Source organism: Heliconius melpomene, chromosome 9 (assembly GCF_056956725.1).
Source record: "Heliconius melpomene rosina isolate 202511_hmr_F chromosome 9, ASM5695672v1, whole genome shotgun sequence".
NCBI lineage: Eukaryota > Metazoa > Arthropoda > Insecta > Lepidoptera > Nymphalidae > Heliconius > Heliconius melpomene.
Window position 1 is genome coordinate 8,637,715 of NC_140397.1, and position 16,771 is coordinate 8,654,485.

The 16,771-nt window shown below is 34.3% G+C and overlaps 4 protein-coding genes across 6 annotated transcripts in view; all 4 read right to left on the reverse strand.

Moving 5' to 3' along the window:
• Window positions 1-9,504, reverse strand: part of Pi4KIIalpha (phosphatidylinositol 4-kinase II alpha) — a 15,697-nt gene extending 6,193 nt beyond the window's left edge. For 2 of the 3 annotated variants that reach the window (XM_085189976.1, XM_085189977.1), the window contains exons 1-6: window positions 9,155-9,504; window positions 4,191-4,309; window positions 2,560-2,760; window positions 1,976-2,101; window positions 793-890; window positions 463-586 (exon numbers count right to left, since the gene is read on the reverse strand). In XM_085189976.1, coding sequence (XP_085046102.1) covers window positions 463-586; window positions 793-890; window positions 1,976-2,101; window positions 2,560-2,760; window positions 4,191-4,309; window positions 9,155-9,374 — 888 coding nt within the window. In that variant the 5' untranslated portion in view covers window positions 9,375-9,504. Of the gene's footprint in view, window positions 1-462; window positions 587-792; window positions 891-1,975; window positions 2,102-2,559; window positions 2,761-4,190; window positions 4,310-8,666; window positions 8,707-9,154 lie in introns of those variants that run through there. The other variant, XM_085189979.1, reaches the window with a different exon arrangement.
• Window positions 9,505-9,984: 480 nt separating this feature from the next.
• LOC146536481 (uncharacterized) lies at window positions 9,985-10,847 on the reverse strand. Its single transcript, XM_085190463.1, has 2 exons — window positions 10,492-10,847; window positions 9,985-10,130 (listed from the first exon to the last, which is right to left on the reverse strand). The coding sequence occupies exons 1-2, from the start codon at window positions 10,730-10,732 to the stop codon at window positions 10,024-10,026; spliced, it is 348 nt and encodes a 115-aa protein (XP_085046589.1). The 5' UTR covers window positions 10,733-10,847; the 3' UTR covers window positions 9,985-10,023.
• Window positions 10,848-10,917: 70 nt separating this feature from the next.
• Window positions 10,918-12,150, reverse strand: LOC146536482 (uncharacterized). Its single transcript, XM_085190462.1, has one exon. It carries the CDS (start codon window positions 11,951-11,953, stop codon window positions 11,237-11,239), a length of 717 nt encoding a protein of 238 aa, XP_085046588.1. The 5' UTR covers window positions 11,954-12,150; the 3' UTR covers window positions 10,918-11,236.
• A 1,754-nt stretch (window positions 12,151-13,904) lies between these two features.
• LOC146536483 (uncharacterized) lies at window positions 13,905-15,309 on the reverse strand. Its single transcript, XM_085190302.1, has one exon. It carries the CDS (start codon window positions 15,023-15,025, stop codon window positions 14,021-14,023), a length of 1,005 nt encoding a protein of 334 aa, XP_085046428.1. The 5' UTR covers window positions 15,026-15,309; the 3' UTR covers window positions 13,905-14,020.
• Window positions 15,310-16,771: the final 1,462 nt, after the last annotated feature.

Below are 16,771 nucleotides of genomic sequence, written 5' to 3' on the forward strand. Positions count from 1 at the left end.
TTATTTTTGCGAAAATTGCGCGGACGAACGAGTATGAAATTTGGCACACTTATAGTTTATAAGGGTTTACACTTATAGTTTATAGGAGAAGTGCAGAACGCCTATATTTTTTAATGATAATGCTTATAAAGTACATTAAATCAATAAATAAAACATTACATATACATACACAAATAAATTGGATATTATTTACATATTTATGTTTATAAAGTGACATAAACGTTGCAATGGCGTTGCCGTATGCCAACGTCTATTATAATACGCGTCAATTGTTTCTCTAGTTATAAAAAATAAATAATTACGTAAAATGGAACAAGAGATATCCTTTTCTTGTTCTGGGATGTTGTTTGAGAATGAAAACTGCTCCCGTCCATTAAAAGGAGTGCAGGCGCTTCCACGATGTATATGATTTTGTGTATATAAATATATATATATATATATATATATATATATATATCTCACCGAGGGTTCAGTCATGCCGTGGTCGGCATCAACGTCGTACTTAATCAGCCAGTTGTCGTTGCCGCGGTCGGTGTTGCGTATAATGTAGTCCAGCACCACAAGCCGCTCAAACTGCAGCTGGAAACTGATATATACAAGAAATTCGAGTTATAAGTTAATAGAAGAAGAGCGGCATCGAGTTTCGCAACTCAATACGCAATTTGGATAATAGGTTTCACGTACCCTAATCCTGCTAGCAATCAGTTACATATAAAATATCGTCAAGTAAGTCGTCGTCATAAATAGTGTTGAGATAAAGCGCGGCCTACCCTGTAATATCAAAAGACTCACGTGTCCATAACTTGTGACGACGGCGGTTCTTGTTCGAAGCGCCTTAACCAATAGTCCGCGTCTTTGTAACCTTCTACAAACACTTGGAAGGATCCCACCTGGAAACAGAAACGTCCACATACATCTATATATATAAAATCGAAAGGTCACTCACTCATCACGAAATCTTATAAACTACAAGTGCTAGGAATCTGAAATTTTGCATAGGAGTTACTTATAGGACGTAGGTGCTCGCTAAGACGGGAATTTGTAATATTCGACTTCTAAGGGGTTGTTTTTGGGGTTGAAGGTTTGTATGAAACTTCGTTACTAATGACATTTGTCTTTGTCATTCGTTACTAAATGCTAGGAGTCTCAAATTTTGCATAGACGTCACTAGGACGTAGCCATGGAGACAGAAATTAATAATAACATAGTTCACGCGGGTGAAACCGCGAGTGGGCCGCTAGTACATACATATACGTAATATGAGTTAACAAAAAACTTCTGAAAAGGATTTATAATGAACGATGTCTATAGAGTTTATTAATTAATGATTAAAATTTATCGATTTCATCGATGATGAAATGATTTTTCAAAATATATTTTAAAATTCAATAAAATTGCACATGTACAATTTAAAAAAATATATTGTAAAGATACAAATATAATAATAATAAAAAAAGATTGTTTTCATATTCAAAAGCTTGAAAAATTGTAAAAATCAAATTTCAAATCTAATGGTTTGGTATGATACCATAAATTATTCTCTTAATTTTTAACAATAATGTTTACATTAATTACCTAATTGATTGAATAATGACATGTAAAAGCAAGCTTATTCTCAAATTTGAGACGTGTTTTAATACTATAATAATAAATTTTAGAATACAATTGTCAATTTGTTCATAAAACAGTAGTAGAACAAAACTAGCAACGGAACCTTCCGTTGCTAGTGTTGTTGTTTTTATTATTATTTTGTTATGTTAACTGTATTTTTTATATTTTAGAAACATAAGTAAACCTGGACCAAATTAAATATAAATTAAAAGGTTACAAAAAGTTTTAGAAACCTTATTACTTTGTTTACATTTTGTCTCATGACAAAATGAATAGACTATAGGTAAATGTACAAATCCCAAAGTATAAATATATATAAGAAAAGCTAAGTAATAATACATGTATAAAAACAAAAAAATAATACCTTAGGCGGTAATCCCATTCTATTAAACCGTAAATTGGGGAACTGCTCGGTGATGGCGCGCTTCAGCCGCGAGCGCTCGCGGTCTATGCGCAGGTAGTTGAATGTTTCCGACACCAGCTTCACCACCTGAAATTGTTGTCATTGTTTCTTGTATTTTATAATTTAAAAGACAACATCTTGTGCGTAATCTATACATATAATAAAAACTGTAAAACATCTCTTCTGTACTTGGGAGATATACGACAAAACCTATTATGGGGGGCATTTAGCAATATGTTTTTTTACATCCATTTTGTATCTTTCATCTCTACTAAACACTTCCCAAATATATTCTTTAGATGCACGATAGTCGACGTACCAGGGTAGGTAGAAGGAACCTGAGAACCTAGTGTTATGACACTCAACACACAAGAGAAGAAACTCCTTAGCAATCCATGGATTCACCGTGCGGGTGCCGGGCCCATCGCGTTGCAGAGGGACTTACGACCCAAGTGTAGGAACAAACAAAGTGAAAACGGTAAAATAAAATTGGAAATGGTTAAAGAAACCCGCTATCTATATAATTTCACTCAAAAAACACTCACCCTAGTCTTTGGTACTATCCGTAACCCAATCTTGGAGTCCACGAGGCTGGCGCCCGCCTCCGACAGGTACCCCTGGTTGGGGATGAGACAGGACCTGCCGAAGCAACACGGACAGCACAACTTATGCATCCATTTGGTCCATTTTGGATTTAACCTGCCGTACGGCTCCTCGTCCTTTGGTTTGAACACGCCTATTATTTTCTGGAAAATAATTTTAGTTAATGTTTAGGATTCGATTTTGTGATAATAGATCATAAATGAAAGAATAACTGTATGTAGTACATAGATACATTCATATTATCTTCATATGCTTTAGTTATTTTAATGACTTTTTTTTCAGCCTCACGCTTCAAGTAATTATCAAGACATTTGTGTAGCAGGTCAGGTTCAACGCCGCGCTTTGTCTTGTGGCAGTAAGCAGATATCGAAAAAAAAACATAAAATATCCAATAATAAATATATCATAATTATTACATTTTGTTTTATTTAAACAATGCTGTATCCTTACGACCAAAAAAGATGACCAGACTAATGGTTATCTTAACCCCGTAAAGGAATTATTTATCTGTGCTCTACTAACGTCAAATTGTATATGACATTTAGCCTATATTACTGATTTAAATGTCACATTTATATTTCAAATCAGTAATATTGACTTAATAATGACAATTTGATTTGTTTTAAAGAGCAGTAGGTATATTAGTCATGTTAGATTATATCTATTGATATAAAGAAAGAATTTAGAGAAAGAAATATTTGAGGCTAGTCGTGGTGCAGACACACAAGCGTGCGGCTGTAAACGTAACGGTTTGGGGTGCGATTGCAAATGAAATATATGAAATACATTAGGGAATGGAACAGCGGCGTTGAGTTGCGGAACTCAACTCAACAACCCCCCATGCGGAATGGAACCCGCAACCACGTTGCTCAACCATGTGCGTCACCTCATTATACTAACAAAAATTCGCATTACGCAAGTAACGAGGCTACGTCAACGACCAATATTACAAATTATAGTCAATACAATTTTAATTATGAAATTTACGCAACTTGCTTCAATAGCGTTCAACCTGTTTTAACGAAGGCTTTTATGGTTGAACTTTACTAAAGGCAAAGGACTATATTTTAATTTATTTTATATTTTTATTCTACATTTTGTAAAATAATAATTAAGCTCGTAAGTTTGTTTGCGTAAACTATAACATGTATAGTTCTGTTTTTCCCGTTTCCGTTAGTATTTCGAGACTTCCTCCTCCCCAAGGATCTTACTTGCTAAATTTCAACCCTACGCTTCTTCGCAGCACTTCTGTACGTAATGGAAAGAAATGTAAATAGAGAGAATCTTGACTCTAGATTCTCTCTATTTACGCATTTCCACATTCCCTTCGAATTCCAGGTTTTGCGTGTTCAGTAATATAGCATATATATCAGAGTAACAGCTACAATTTATGTAAAGATTTTGTATAATTTGGCTATAATAGATGAATAACTTTAAGCGGACGAGACCACGTTTAGATGGCTAGTATTTTATAGTATACACAATACAACCTTTTTTTTAAATGATTTACTAAATAAAATACAATTAAAAAATATACTATAAATCTAAATAATATCTATAAATTAATTCTTACCCCGCCGGGATTCTTAACGAAGTAGGACCCACTGGAGCCCTGGTATATCCTCTCTGGGAATATACCATTGTCGACGGCCACCTCCGCCTGCCACAGCAGCTCGCTGAACTGTGGGTCATCTGGAATATGCACAAAATATTTATAAACTAAAACTGCGGAGAAATCATTGTTAGAAACAAATAATAATACTCTTTAATGCATTTAAAATCAATTATTGTACTTTCTGAGGCGAGTTATGCCGCAGGTTCGATTTCCACTCGAGGAAATGAAAAATATATTTTTTTCCTTTTTATTATTTTAAATATTTATTTATTTTAGGTTTACGCGACCTATCAATATATATAGCAGCGTAAGCTCTAACACTAAGCTGTTTGCCTCGGTATTAGAGTGAGAAAATGAAAATATGAAACATTTCAATCTCACGAGTGGGAATCGAACCCACAATCGTCGCGTTAATTTGTGCCACAGCGCCACGTTGGGAACGGTATTTTAATATAATCATGTCTCCAAGTATGGAATGAACCCATAACCAATGTAAAATCAAATACACCAGCATTTTAAAAGTAATATTGTAACTATTAGTAAAATAATAGGTCATAAAAAATGTAGACTATTTTTATTACTGTGCGTACTGGTTACGGTAACGATCTTAAGAATTAATGTCACCAAGTCGTCACGTGTGACCGCGAAGGTTGCGAGTTCGATAAATATGTATAATACTGCCGTCAGCGTATCGAGGTTAACTGTTGCGTCACTTGTTTCTTAAGTCTGCATCTTGGCAAAAAGTGGAGAATGGAGAAACATGTCACTCATTTATATAACACCGTGGAAGAGCAGCAGCTCAGCGTTTGATTGTAAACGTGACGGCTGTGAATTTGATTCCTACTCTGTAGAATCCCAATTCTGGTAACAGGACGTTCCGCGCCACTCAAGAGATGTTTCGAAAATTATGCGGTGCGTGGGGAACGGAGTGCCTTAACACTTTAGTAAAGTTCAGTAAAGTAAAAAAATAAGCTATAACCTAACCACCACGCTGTATCCGCACACAGCAGAGTAGGCAGAGGGACCCTATTGTTAAGTCACTCCGTTCCCCATTTCTCACCGAATTCTGGAGGAATATAATAAGTTGAGAGGCGGAATTCAACACCGCGTTTTGCCTCGACACCAGAGAGAAGAAATGTAAATAAATTTAAATAAATATTTCATTTCCTCGAGGGTCTAAGTCACAACCGATCTCGTTTGCCCCCCTGCGCCACGCCTGGCCTCAATTATTTTTTAATGAATTTAGTAAAAATTCTGTATGAATTAGATTTCAGAGCGAAGGGATACTAAAGGGACGTTAACATTGACAATATTCATAGAAGAGACCATCACCGTATACTGCTATCATATTTATGAAGAGTATAATAGTATATTATAAACCTGAAGTGTAATTGTCTCGGGGACGACAGGATTAGCTGGTTCGGTTTGCTTAAATGCTACAGGCTCTATTGCATCACGTTAATCATTTCGATGTAACCTACTATACTCGTACCTGCGGTCAGAGTCACCTCCCACACTGCGTAATGTATGGAATAAAGAATAGAATAGAGTAGAATATTCTTTATTGCACACACAAGAAAAGATATATATAAAATAAAAATTACATTTGCCCATATGAAGAAAGCCATAGGTAAATAAAGCTAGTTGAAAGTCAGCTTCTTAGTGACTATCCGAGTTATGCATTTATGAAAATACATTTATTGTTCTCGTGTTCTACTTGCTAGAGACACGTACCTACATACATATGTGTGTACTCGTATGTCTCTCTGTGAAACCTTCACCTTTTGATGTTTAGTTGGCGCAACGCCAACGTTGAATGTACTACTTATAAGAATCAGACCAAAACCAAACAAAAACAATAAACACTGTCGCAGTGCCTTGTGGTAGAAATATAAAAAAATAGCTTCACGCTGTATCCCGCATATAGCAGGATAGGCAGAGGGACCCTAGTGGCAAGACCCTCCATCCACCACGCCTACCACTTTTCAAGCCATTATGTTTTGAATGGTAAAGCGGTTGAAATAGTGCAAAAAATCTTGAAATCAATAACACTCAGTTCCAAACTTCCTGTCGAATTCTAGCATTGCGTGTTTAGGGGCGGAAATAAACGCCGAAATGAAAATATTAAATATTTCATTTCCACGAGTCACGAGTCGAACCCACGACTTGTCGCGTTTACAGTCGTACGCTTGTGCCCGCCCCTGCGTCGCAACTGGCCTAAATGATAATTTTTGATTTAATTTTCTATAATAGGTACATAATAAATATAAATTTTCCTTTTCGAACAGGTTTCGAAAGAGACATTTATTTTTGGCCTCAAATTCCATAGGCTTCTAGGGTTCATTACAAAACATTTTATAACTTGAAATTATATTCTTCTTGCGCTCGTCGCGGCGGCACAGAATCTGATTGTAAACGTGACGGTTAGTTAGTACATAGTTAGTTGGCATTATTAACAAACAATGCCAGGGTGTGATAAGGGCCCCCCCGAGGGAGGATATTCAATTAGGGTCGAAGTACCTTAACTGCGGTCGACTCCAATTTCAATGTATCATGTATCCTTGTATAGAATCGAGGTAATAACTGTGGGTATTATAAATTTGACACCATCGTGACTAATTGCGACAGTCTATATTAGCTTCACGAATATAGGATGAAACCTAGTGTTGAGACACTTCGTTATTTTGTGTTTAGTGACGGAACTTGGCGCCGGGCTTTTGCCTTTGTGCCAGAGTGAAGAAATGAAAACATTAATGTATAATAATTCATTCCTCCGAGTGGGATCGAACTCATAACCGCCGCCTTACAATCTATATAGTGCACGTACAATCTAAAGATACTTAAAGTTCAAACCTATTAAAAAATAAAAATGCTTCCTAGCTGAATTGGACAAAATGCTAATTTGAATTTCTCAAGAAAATGAAGAATAAAATAAATACATTTATCTTAAATATCAAAAAAATTTCCTAATATTTTATAGTGGCTATGATATAAGAATAGCTATAGAATTGAACTTACGTTCTCCCTTTTCCGTACAACGTTATGCTGTTAGTTAACCTGCTGTTCAATGTCTAGACTGGATTAGTAAAGTCTAGACAGTGTCCGGTACTAACGGGTAATCCAGTATTACCGTATATTATTTAAAAAATCATCACAACCTTTTGACAAAAAGGGTCTTAACAAACAGACAGACAAACGGATACCAAAGTGGTCCTATAAGAGGTAAGTTGTTTGTTTAACTGTTAGAGATACAACACAGCTACCATTACTGGTAAATATACCCTGCTTAAATATTTACAAGTATCTGATTTGAACCCAAAGCCATTCATAAAATCCTAATAAATTTAATGAGGACATGTATGTATTAGTTACATTACAGCATTTTAGTTACGTACTATTTTAAGATAATTATAATATCATTGAAAGTATTCATTATCTTTTGTTTTTTTTTGTATATAAATAATTGAAGCGACTACTCAACGCACGAGTCAAAGGTTTCCTTTAGATTAAAGGTTAAAAAGAGCAGAAACCTATATTATATATTGAAATATATATTTTATTATCAATATCTATCAATGCTGGTGTCTGATTGTAAAGCCAAAGCACAAGCGTGCGACTATAAACGCGACAGGTCACTCATGAGTTTGATTCCCATTTGAAAAATTATATATTTAATATATATCATATCCTCGCGTAACGCAGCATGGGGCGGCGTTGAGCTCCACCAACATGCAATGTTTAAATTTACCTGCAGCTTCGCACTTCAAATGAAAATAAATAAGCAGATGTGTATGACACATTCTAAGATTGGAAGGTACCTACGTAACTAACTGCAAGTGGGTGACATCCAAATGATTAACGTAACATAACGCAACCTATAGCCTCCTCCGATACATAGACTATGCAACATTAGAATAATTCTTCAATTCAAGCCAGTGGTATGTTATATCTGCCCACTTTGTTATGCAGGAAAAAGCATGAAGCTTTACCTCAATGTTAATATTATATAAAATAATATTATAACTTTTTTTTTAAATCGTACTAAATGTATTAAGACACTCAAAGACACTCTTGTTTTAATATGTTTCAATTTATAATCATATTTCAATATTTATAATGTAAATATTGTCTATGATTTTTTGATTAAATGCAAGTAATTTGTAATAAGAAAATAAGCTCCTAGTTTATTATAAGATTAGATAAAAAGATAATAAATAAAAATAAATTAAGATATTAGGCTTATATTTTATGTAGAGCTCTCGTATGAGTCAGATAGTAAACATTTAATTGAAATAACATGCCATATGGACATTTAGTTTCATGGCAGACATTTTAAGAAATGAAATTAATAAGTATTTATTAAACTTAAGTAAGTATTTACATATTTATTATATTACTATAAAAAGGAAATCATAACTTAAATTGTTGACTCACTACATTGTAAAGCAAATTCCATCATAATTGAGTTACTGAAAAGAATGACTTAAAATCACACAGCTGTTATGCTCCACTGAAAATTGACATGAAAATTTTAATCTGTGCCTACCTTCAGACACCATGTTTACAGAAATAACTACTTTTTTTGTGTAACAGTATTAGCTTTAACTTGAAGTTTGTTCAATACAAATTACAATTCAGAAGAAAAACAATAACAGATGTGGAGGATAATAAGTTTTGTGTCAAGGTGATATATGCGTATGTTGAATTTTGGCGAATTGACAGTACGAGATGGGCAGTGATTTAGCTTTTACGATATTTTAGCCAGATATACTAAGAAATTTATTATCCATGCAATGATTAAAATATCAATATTACATAATTTGTATCGATGACTAAGCTTACTAATAAAAGGAAATGTATAGCCATTATTAATTAAGGCGACATAGCAGTCGTAAGCAAATCAATTGTTTCACAATGAATACCTGGGAAATGGTTGAAGGATACTTCCAGGTCGCCGCGGCCGCCGAGCAGCGGCTGCGACTCACGATTTACGCCTGGTGAATCCAGGTTTCCTTCGAAACCGACCTCTGGCACTAAACAAATGTCCTCAGCACTACTGGACAGTGATACCACGCCGTCATCGGGAGCTGTTATAGCTGTTTTGTCGAAATCTAGATTCAACAGAGTCTCTTCCGTACTCATGAGTGTTGCTAAGGTTTCCACCGAGCCTCATTTATTTCGTATATCTAATATTCTTTGTTTCACAATCATTAACACAAACACTTCAGTTCATTTAGATGTGCAGAGACTATAGAGTTATTGACATTTGACATTACAACTGACAACCTTACAGGGGCATAGACAAAAAATATGTGTCATCGTTTTATAGTTTTTTATTTTTATTTTTACTGTATCGACTTTTATCGATAAACTTGTATGTAATCCAAAACAAAACAACAAATATAATGTATTGAAATACTTGTAAACATCTTTAAGAGTTTTTATTTCACCAAAATCAATTTAATAATTCTATGTTTAATTATTTTGTTATATAAAAGAACAGTATTGCTTGTGCTCATTCGAGTTTTATTAATAAACTTATAATGGAATTGAATGTGACAACTGAGAAGACCAAATATATAATTAATTTTATTATTTCTTTGTCTTAATAATAAATTTCTAGTAATAATATTATACATTGAAGTACTTTTTAATTTATGATCTTTTATATTCGATTTATTGATAATAAAAAAAGGTTTCTAAATAAGAAGGATAAAAAGGTTATGTAAAATAAAACAAATATTTAAAAAAACAGGCACTTTGTAAAGTTTTAAATAGTTTTTATCTTAAGTTAGTTATAGTACTTGGGATCACTGTAGTCCAATTCAAGGTCATTATTGATATTGCGACGTGATTGGAATTCCCATGGGCAAATTTCGTTTATAATTATTTTAAATGCTGTAAATAAAACAAAATACTATTAGCACGGAAATATGCTAGGTATATAATTATTTGTGCCTGTGTTATATTATAATAAATAAGTGAATCAATGTATCCAATACACTGCAGAGAATGCAGAGGTAAAGACACTCCATTATCCTATTAAATAATTATATGTTTATTACTATTAGTAACTATTTGAAAAATAAAAAAATACTATAATTGTTTCGAATGCTTCCTTCATTGTTCTAAGGACATAACTAATTTTAAAATACTTGAATTTATTACATAGTTGGTTATTTTAATTATTTTCTTTTAACTTCACGTTTTATCCTCAGCAGGAAATACAGAAAAAGAAATGTCTTCCGAAACTTCTTACCTGTATCAAATCTACAGTTGTGCTTATCCACATCACAACTATTTTTAAATGTCACAACATTGCCTGTGTTAAAATTACAGGCACATACTGGAGACGTCGTGTCTTCAAAGCACAGAATTTGTGAGCAGCTGTAAGCTTTCTGTGATCCTTCTATTTCATCAGGATTCACAATCGGTGGTGGAAAGTTGAGGCCAAAGATTTTTTGTCCACTCATAAAAGGATCAGTTTCTGAATTCAGCATAAATGGATAATATGCTTGAGCTCCATATGGAGAAACACCACAACACGACTGATCATAAATATAAGAGGGTATTGAATTGAAACAATAAATAAACTTTAAACATCCAACATATAATAAAGCTGAAAAAAGTTACGTTATTTTTTAACTATAACAAGAAAAAAGCATAAACCTAATTAAGAGCATCCGATAAGGTTAATTAGCTTTACATACCTTTAATGTAGACATATTTAGAATCCATAGTTAATAGAAATGTATTTAGCTTACATATTACATACCACACTATGTCAATACAATTCCAATCTTGTTAAATATACCCGATATGAGACACGGCTATTAAGATTACGTTGGTAATTTTGCAATCACGAACGCATTTCATTTTTGAGTGATTTACAATTGAAAAAATTGATGTAAAGCTTGGTATGATATATTAGTTTATGTACTTTTATTACACATTACCTAAAACACAGTAATCAAGTGGCATAACAAATATTTTTCACATTTAAATTATTTGTCACTTTTGAAATAGGCATCAAATCCTTGAGAATCAGCGTACCCATCATACTCTTTACTGAGGGCTGCCTTATCAGAAACACCTTCTTTCCCAAATAATCCTTTATCATGGTCATGATGGAAATATCCTTTCTTGATACCAGCACCTCCACCTAATTCAAATCCAATACCTTTGGCACCTATCTTCTTTATTACTCCACTGGTTTCGTCTTCTACATAAAATTCGTTATCTTTGTTATATTCATCTTTATGGGAAATTTTGTGAAATCCCTTAGATTTAATCCCCTTTTTGTATTTTCTTTCTTCATTTCCAGTGACGCCTACTCCTTTTGCCGCCAAACCTTTAGCTATTCCATATATTGCACCATCATCATAAGACCCTGCGTCGTGTAATCCTATTTGTTTTAAAAATTTCTTCAAGCTTTCTAAATCATATTTTACTTTTAATCCTTCATCATCGGTGTTCGTCTTTTTAAATCCAGAAATGCTTGTTTTAGTTTTTTCTTTTTCACTATTATTTTGCTCACTAGAGCTTTTTTTACTTGGAGTTTTAAAAAACTCTTCTAGGTCTCCATCGTTAGGTTCATATTTTAATTTAGATAAATCCGTGTCAAGATTATCGTACTCCAGTGAACCTAAATTAACTGGCGATGAATCAGTACAGCATAAAATTGAAGTCAGTGACAGCACAAAAAATAATTTCTTATGCATTATGTCCTAATTTTTTATTGGATCTTTCGCAATCAAAGTAGGTTACGACACTGACATACATGCGTTCTGTTTAGTTTATATAGCCTTTGTTCGAAATTAGTGAACAAGGGTAAGTTTTTTTATATCCTTATATTAAGTTCCGCGCGGTCGCATCTTAATTGATAAAACTAATTGGTTCACTGACATGGATCGATCAAGGTAACAGCTGCCTAAACAAATCGCTATAATAGTTAAGAAGTCTTTATTAGATTATATAAATATCTAATATAATCTACATAGGTAGTCTATTATATAAGCTTTGACATAATTGTTGAGGAGTAACTGTACTTCAATAATATCATGACATTCATGTAATAGTTACATAAGTTGTATTTTTGACTATGTCATATATATGATGAATATGTAAATATTGTAATCTCATGACTTCGCATAATTTATCTCGTTAAGTCCATATTAGGTGCCAAAGCCGGTGGTGGTGGTGCAGCTTCGTAGCGTCTGAATGTAAACGCAACGGTTGTGAGTTTGATTCCCCCTCGAGGGCTTATTTTAATTTCTTCGCTCTGGTGACAAAACAAGGCACGGCGTTAAAATCGCTTCCAAACACTCAATATTAGAGATATTGAGTGTTTGCGTAACATAGTGTCTTAACACTAAGTTTCCTCTGCAGTTTAACACGTGACTTACATCAATAAGCATCACATTTATTTAGTATAATGTCATGTTTCGAATGAATTAAATAATAAAAAAAAAATGTATAATATTAGATAATTACTTCACTAATGTGTTCTAGTATTGCAAATATTCATGTACGATTATTATTATATTTTATGTAAAATGAATAATATGCTTGTAAATTTAATTTCCAATAAAACAACTTAAAGATTAGATTCGTCACTTCTCGTCACGGCGTATCGATTTAAAAAAAGTCGATTTCAAAAACATTCAAGGCCATCTCTAATGTAATTAATTGTTCGTTTAAATTTAATTATTGATTATAGTTTAAATAATTATTAGATAATTAAGTTGAGGATATCGTAGCGTAGTGAAACATAGATTGTATATTCAAATTCAAATTCAAAAAAACTTATTATAAGCACTTTTGAATTGTCGAATAAACATATAATACTATGTATATACTATAGTAGTAGGTTCACGTTCTTGAATTTTTAGACTATACTTATTAAAACTATTTACTTTTTTCCAACATTTATATTTTAAACCGAAAAGGGTAAGTTTAAAATTTCACCCACTATCAAACATAATGGTCCGCTCTCTTCTTTCTGTGTAAGTCTAAGAGACTTATACCTACTTATGTATATTTTAAAATTATAGCATATAAGAATAATTTTTTTATAAAAATACAAGTTGTATTTTATTATTTGCTACTGCGACGTTTGTGGATTCGATTGACTATGTGTGTGTTATTTACATTGAACATTTGATTATTTTTTTATTTACTTCGTCGGTGACAAGGAAAACCACAGCGTTGAGGTCCGCCACATAAAAAAAGATAGATTTTTAGACATTAACTTCAAAAGAGCATTATTATTTTTTAGTGTAGCTACTTCATTCATTTATAGCTTTTTACTAGACTATTTTAGTCGTCATTAAATAATAGAAACTAAAGTACATAATAAAGATATTTTAATTTACCTTTTAATTATATAAAAACGTATTTTCAGCTTTAAGTTAATCATACTTTAAAATCTATTTTAAATCAACGCTGTTGTTTTTCAATAAGGAAAAAACCTACCGCGCACAGTAGTGGGATATCCGAGTTTTGTCAAGATGACTTGATAAATATTTTGCATGCAAGCAGAGGCAACCTGGGAATCTAGTGTTACGACACTCCGTTCTCCATTAAGATAATTCCTTTGTCCACTTTGAAATGTCGAAAAAGAAATATATTGTAATGATTTTATCGATTTATAAAAGAAAAAAAGACTTTTTTTATAATCATTTATTTCCACATCTGCTATACAAAAATATTTACACTTTCATCGAGTATCAAACATAACAAAATAGTCAAGAATAGCAATAAATTAGTCAACAGTTCTACATTAAAGATCATTCGTCATCGTGTTTGTCGTCACCGTAGCCGCCGTCACCGAAGCCGTACTCCTTCTCGTCACTGCTACCACCTTTCTTGCCGTAGTCCCCGTGGTGCGTGTAGTGGCTGTCAGCACCTTCCTCAGCTGAATGGCCTTCCTCGGCCTCATCTAAATGTCCCTTGTTGTGGTAACCAGATTTGCCGAATCCGCCTTTCTTGAATCCTCCATCGCTGTGCTCGCCCTTTTTGTGGCCACCTTCCTCCGAACCATGATGAGCTTCCTGAAAACCGTGTTTCTTGAAGTTGCCGCTGTTATCAGCTACGTCGTAGAAGTCATGGTCTTTCTTGAATTCGTCCTTGTGGAAAACTTTGTGGTAGCCGGTTACGTCTTCGCCTTTGCTGAAATGCTTTTTGTGTCCGTGGTCACCTCCTTTGTATCCTTTTCCAGCTTCGAAATGGCTGCCGTGGGCATCAGCTTCGTCGTGGTGGGCACCCTTCTCTCCTTTTTCTTCGTGGAAGTATCCTTCTTTGTGTTCCTTGCCATAATTGCCGGCAGCGCCTTTAGCGTGGTGGCCGACGCTGTGATATCCCTTGTTGCCCTTCTCTCCGTGAGCGGCGTGATGTTGTTGGTCATATGAATTGCCACTTCCCGCTTCGTAGCTCGCGCCATGCCCAACGCCGTGTCCCACTAAATCACCTTCACTGCTTTCGTAAGAACCTTCGTCAGAATCAGAATCGTTATCGCCATCGTCTTCTTCGGCATCTTCAACAATGATTGGTTTCGCAGCCACATACGGCAAGGGTACTGGTGCTACATCGTATGACTCTAAGCCTTTATGCGGTACACTGAGTATAGGAGCCGTGTAGACCTGAGGCTGCTGGTAGCCATGGGCACCCACTTGTATGAAGCTAGCGGGGCCGTCGTTGTCGCTGCGGTACACGTAGCTGGTGGCAGGAGCGAGCCCCACCTGCACGGCGGCGGCACACGCCACCACACAGAGCAAACAGATTGCTGTCTTCATGTTGAGATGTTTCCTGTTCTGCTACCTGTGCTGTAATAATTTTCTGACCCCGTTGCCTAATATTTATATCAAAATTGTAATCGAAGCGCATGAGTGTTCCGATACCTTTCTCGTAGCCATGTACCAGATCGCTTACCACGAGGTTATAGGTGACAAAGACGTCTATAATGAAAAAATGGTTCGCGGTGACGCGGCGAAGGCGGCGTGGAATAGTTTTTGCTCGTAACAAACGCATAATAGAACAATTTGCTTGTTCCATCGCGTCGGCGCCGACTGACCGAGTCCGCGACATTTGTAGGTCAATAGCATTCGTATTATTTAAGAATAATTTAATTTTAATTGTAATTATTCGTTGTAATTTGGTTTTTGGTTATTGTGTAATATTTCTTTCGTTTATTTGATGTTTACTAAATGAAGTTTTAGGTAATTTTCCTAAAGTTATCTTGCTGAGACAATCATCCCTAACTGTTTATTATTTATATTTTTTAACTTAATACAAGTCTGGCACACAGTACCTACATGCAAACATACAGGTACTTGGGTAGAGAGACCCAAAGGTAATTTACTTCATTCTCTATTTCCATAACTATGAGGAAAACCCTAATAATTATCATCAAATACGTGTTTATTTTTAGTTTAGTAGAATCACTAACTACATTTAAGAGCTTCAAACTTTTTTCCGCGTAACACTCACCGCCTTATTTTCGAGATATTTTAGATCATTTTTGAGACATTGAGATGTCGGCGTGTTGAGCAAGATGTGAGACGCACTACGCGTATCATCAAAAATATAAAGTGGATAAATTAAAAACGAATCCGCTGAATTAGTGAGGAACGGAGTGACCTAACAATAAGTTCCCTCTGCTCACCATATAGAGCATGATGGTGTATTCCATTTAATTATTTTAGAATCTCTCAAGTCACTTCATTTTTTGAGCTTTACGCTTAAACCCTAGCGGAGTAGCAAGAGAGAATGGAATGCTACGGTCTCTGCATATCTCTTTTGCCTCGTGTTGACAGTCATCAGCCTCTTCTTACATATATTCCGGAGGGTCCTCATGCTCCTTACGTGACCTTCGTCCAGTATCATCGATACTGTGATCTGGCAGGTAAACCGAGGTCTCCCCTTGCCCCTCTTATTGCTCACTCAATGTTAAATTCCAAAAATTATTTCAAACAATAACAAAATAAAAGTCAAGAATATATTTTTACAAAAAACATTAAAATTTTAAAGCAACAATAGTTAAAGATTTCTAAATTAAACGAATTCAATTGATCTAATCCATTAAATTTTGTTACGAGATCAGACTCAGAAAAAATATCGAAAATATAACGTAAATAGTATGAAAATATAACGAAATTTAGATACTACTATTGTTTTTTTGTTTAAATTTACAATATTTGAGCACGTGCTCGGTTTGTTTAATAATAGAGATAGAAAGGAATCAAAATAGTTTCAGTCTGTACCCCGCATACAGCTGGGGAGACAGAGGGAACCTAACGCTATGTACTTATGATACACCGTACCCCTCATGCATCAAGTCACCAACCAATTTTTTAAATTTAAGGACAAATCTTGCTACATCAACTCCTTTGCTTTATTTTGCTGGTCATAATATTAAACGAGTGTATTGAAATCAAATTGTGGAACTTAGGTTTATTTCTAATTATGGTCCTTAAAGAAATTAAATATTTAAAATAAATAAACAATTTAATATATTCACTTCTTCGCTCTGGTAACAAGGC

Excerpts from the sequence above, each read along its gene's own strand:
- LOC146536481 (XM_085190463.1), bottom strand. The coding sequence starts at position 10,732 with ATGCTGAATTCAGAAACTGATCCTTTTATGAGTGGACAAAAAATCTTT. Across the intron at positions 10,131-10,491 it reads CAACTGTAGATTTGATACAG|CATTTAAAATAATTATAAAC; the intron begins GTAAGAAGTTTC and ends TTTTATTTACAG.
- LOC146536482 (XM_085190462.1), bottom strand. The coding sequence starts at position 11,953 with ATGCATAAGAAATTATTTTTTGTGCTGTCACTGACTTCAATTTTATGC.
- LOC146536483 (XM_085190302.1), bottom strand. The coding sequence starts at position 15,025 with ATGAAGACAGCAATCTGTTTGCTCTGTGTGGTGGCGTGTGCCGCCGCC.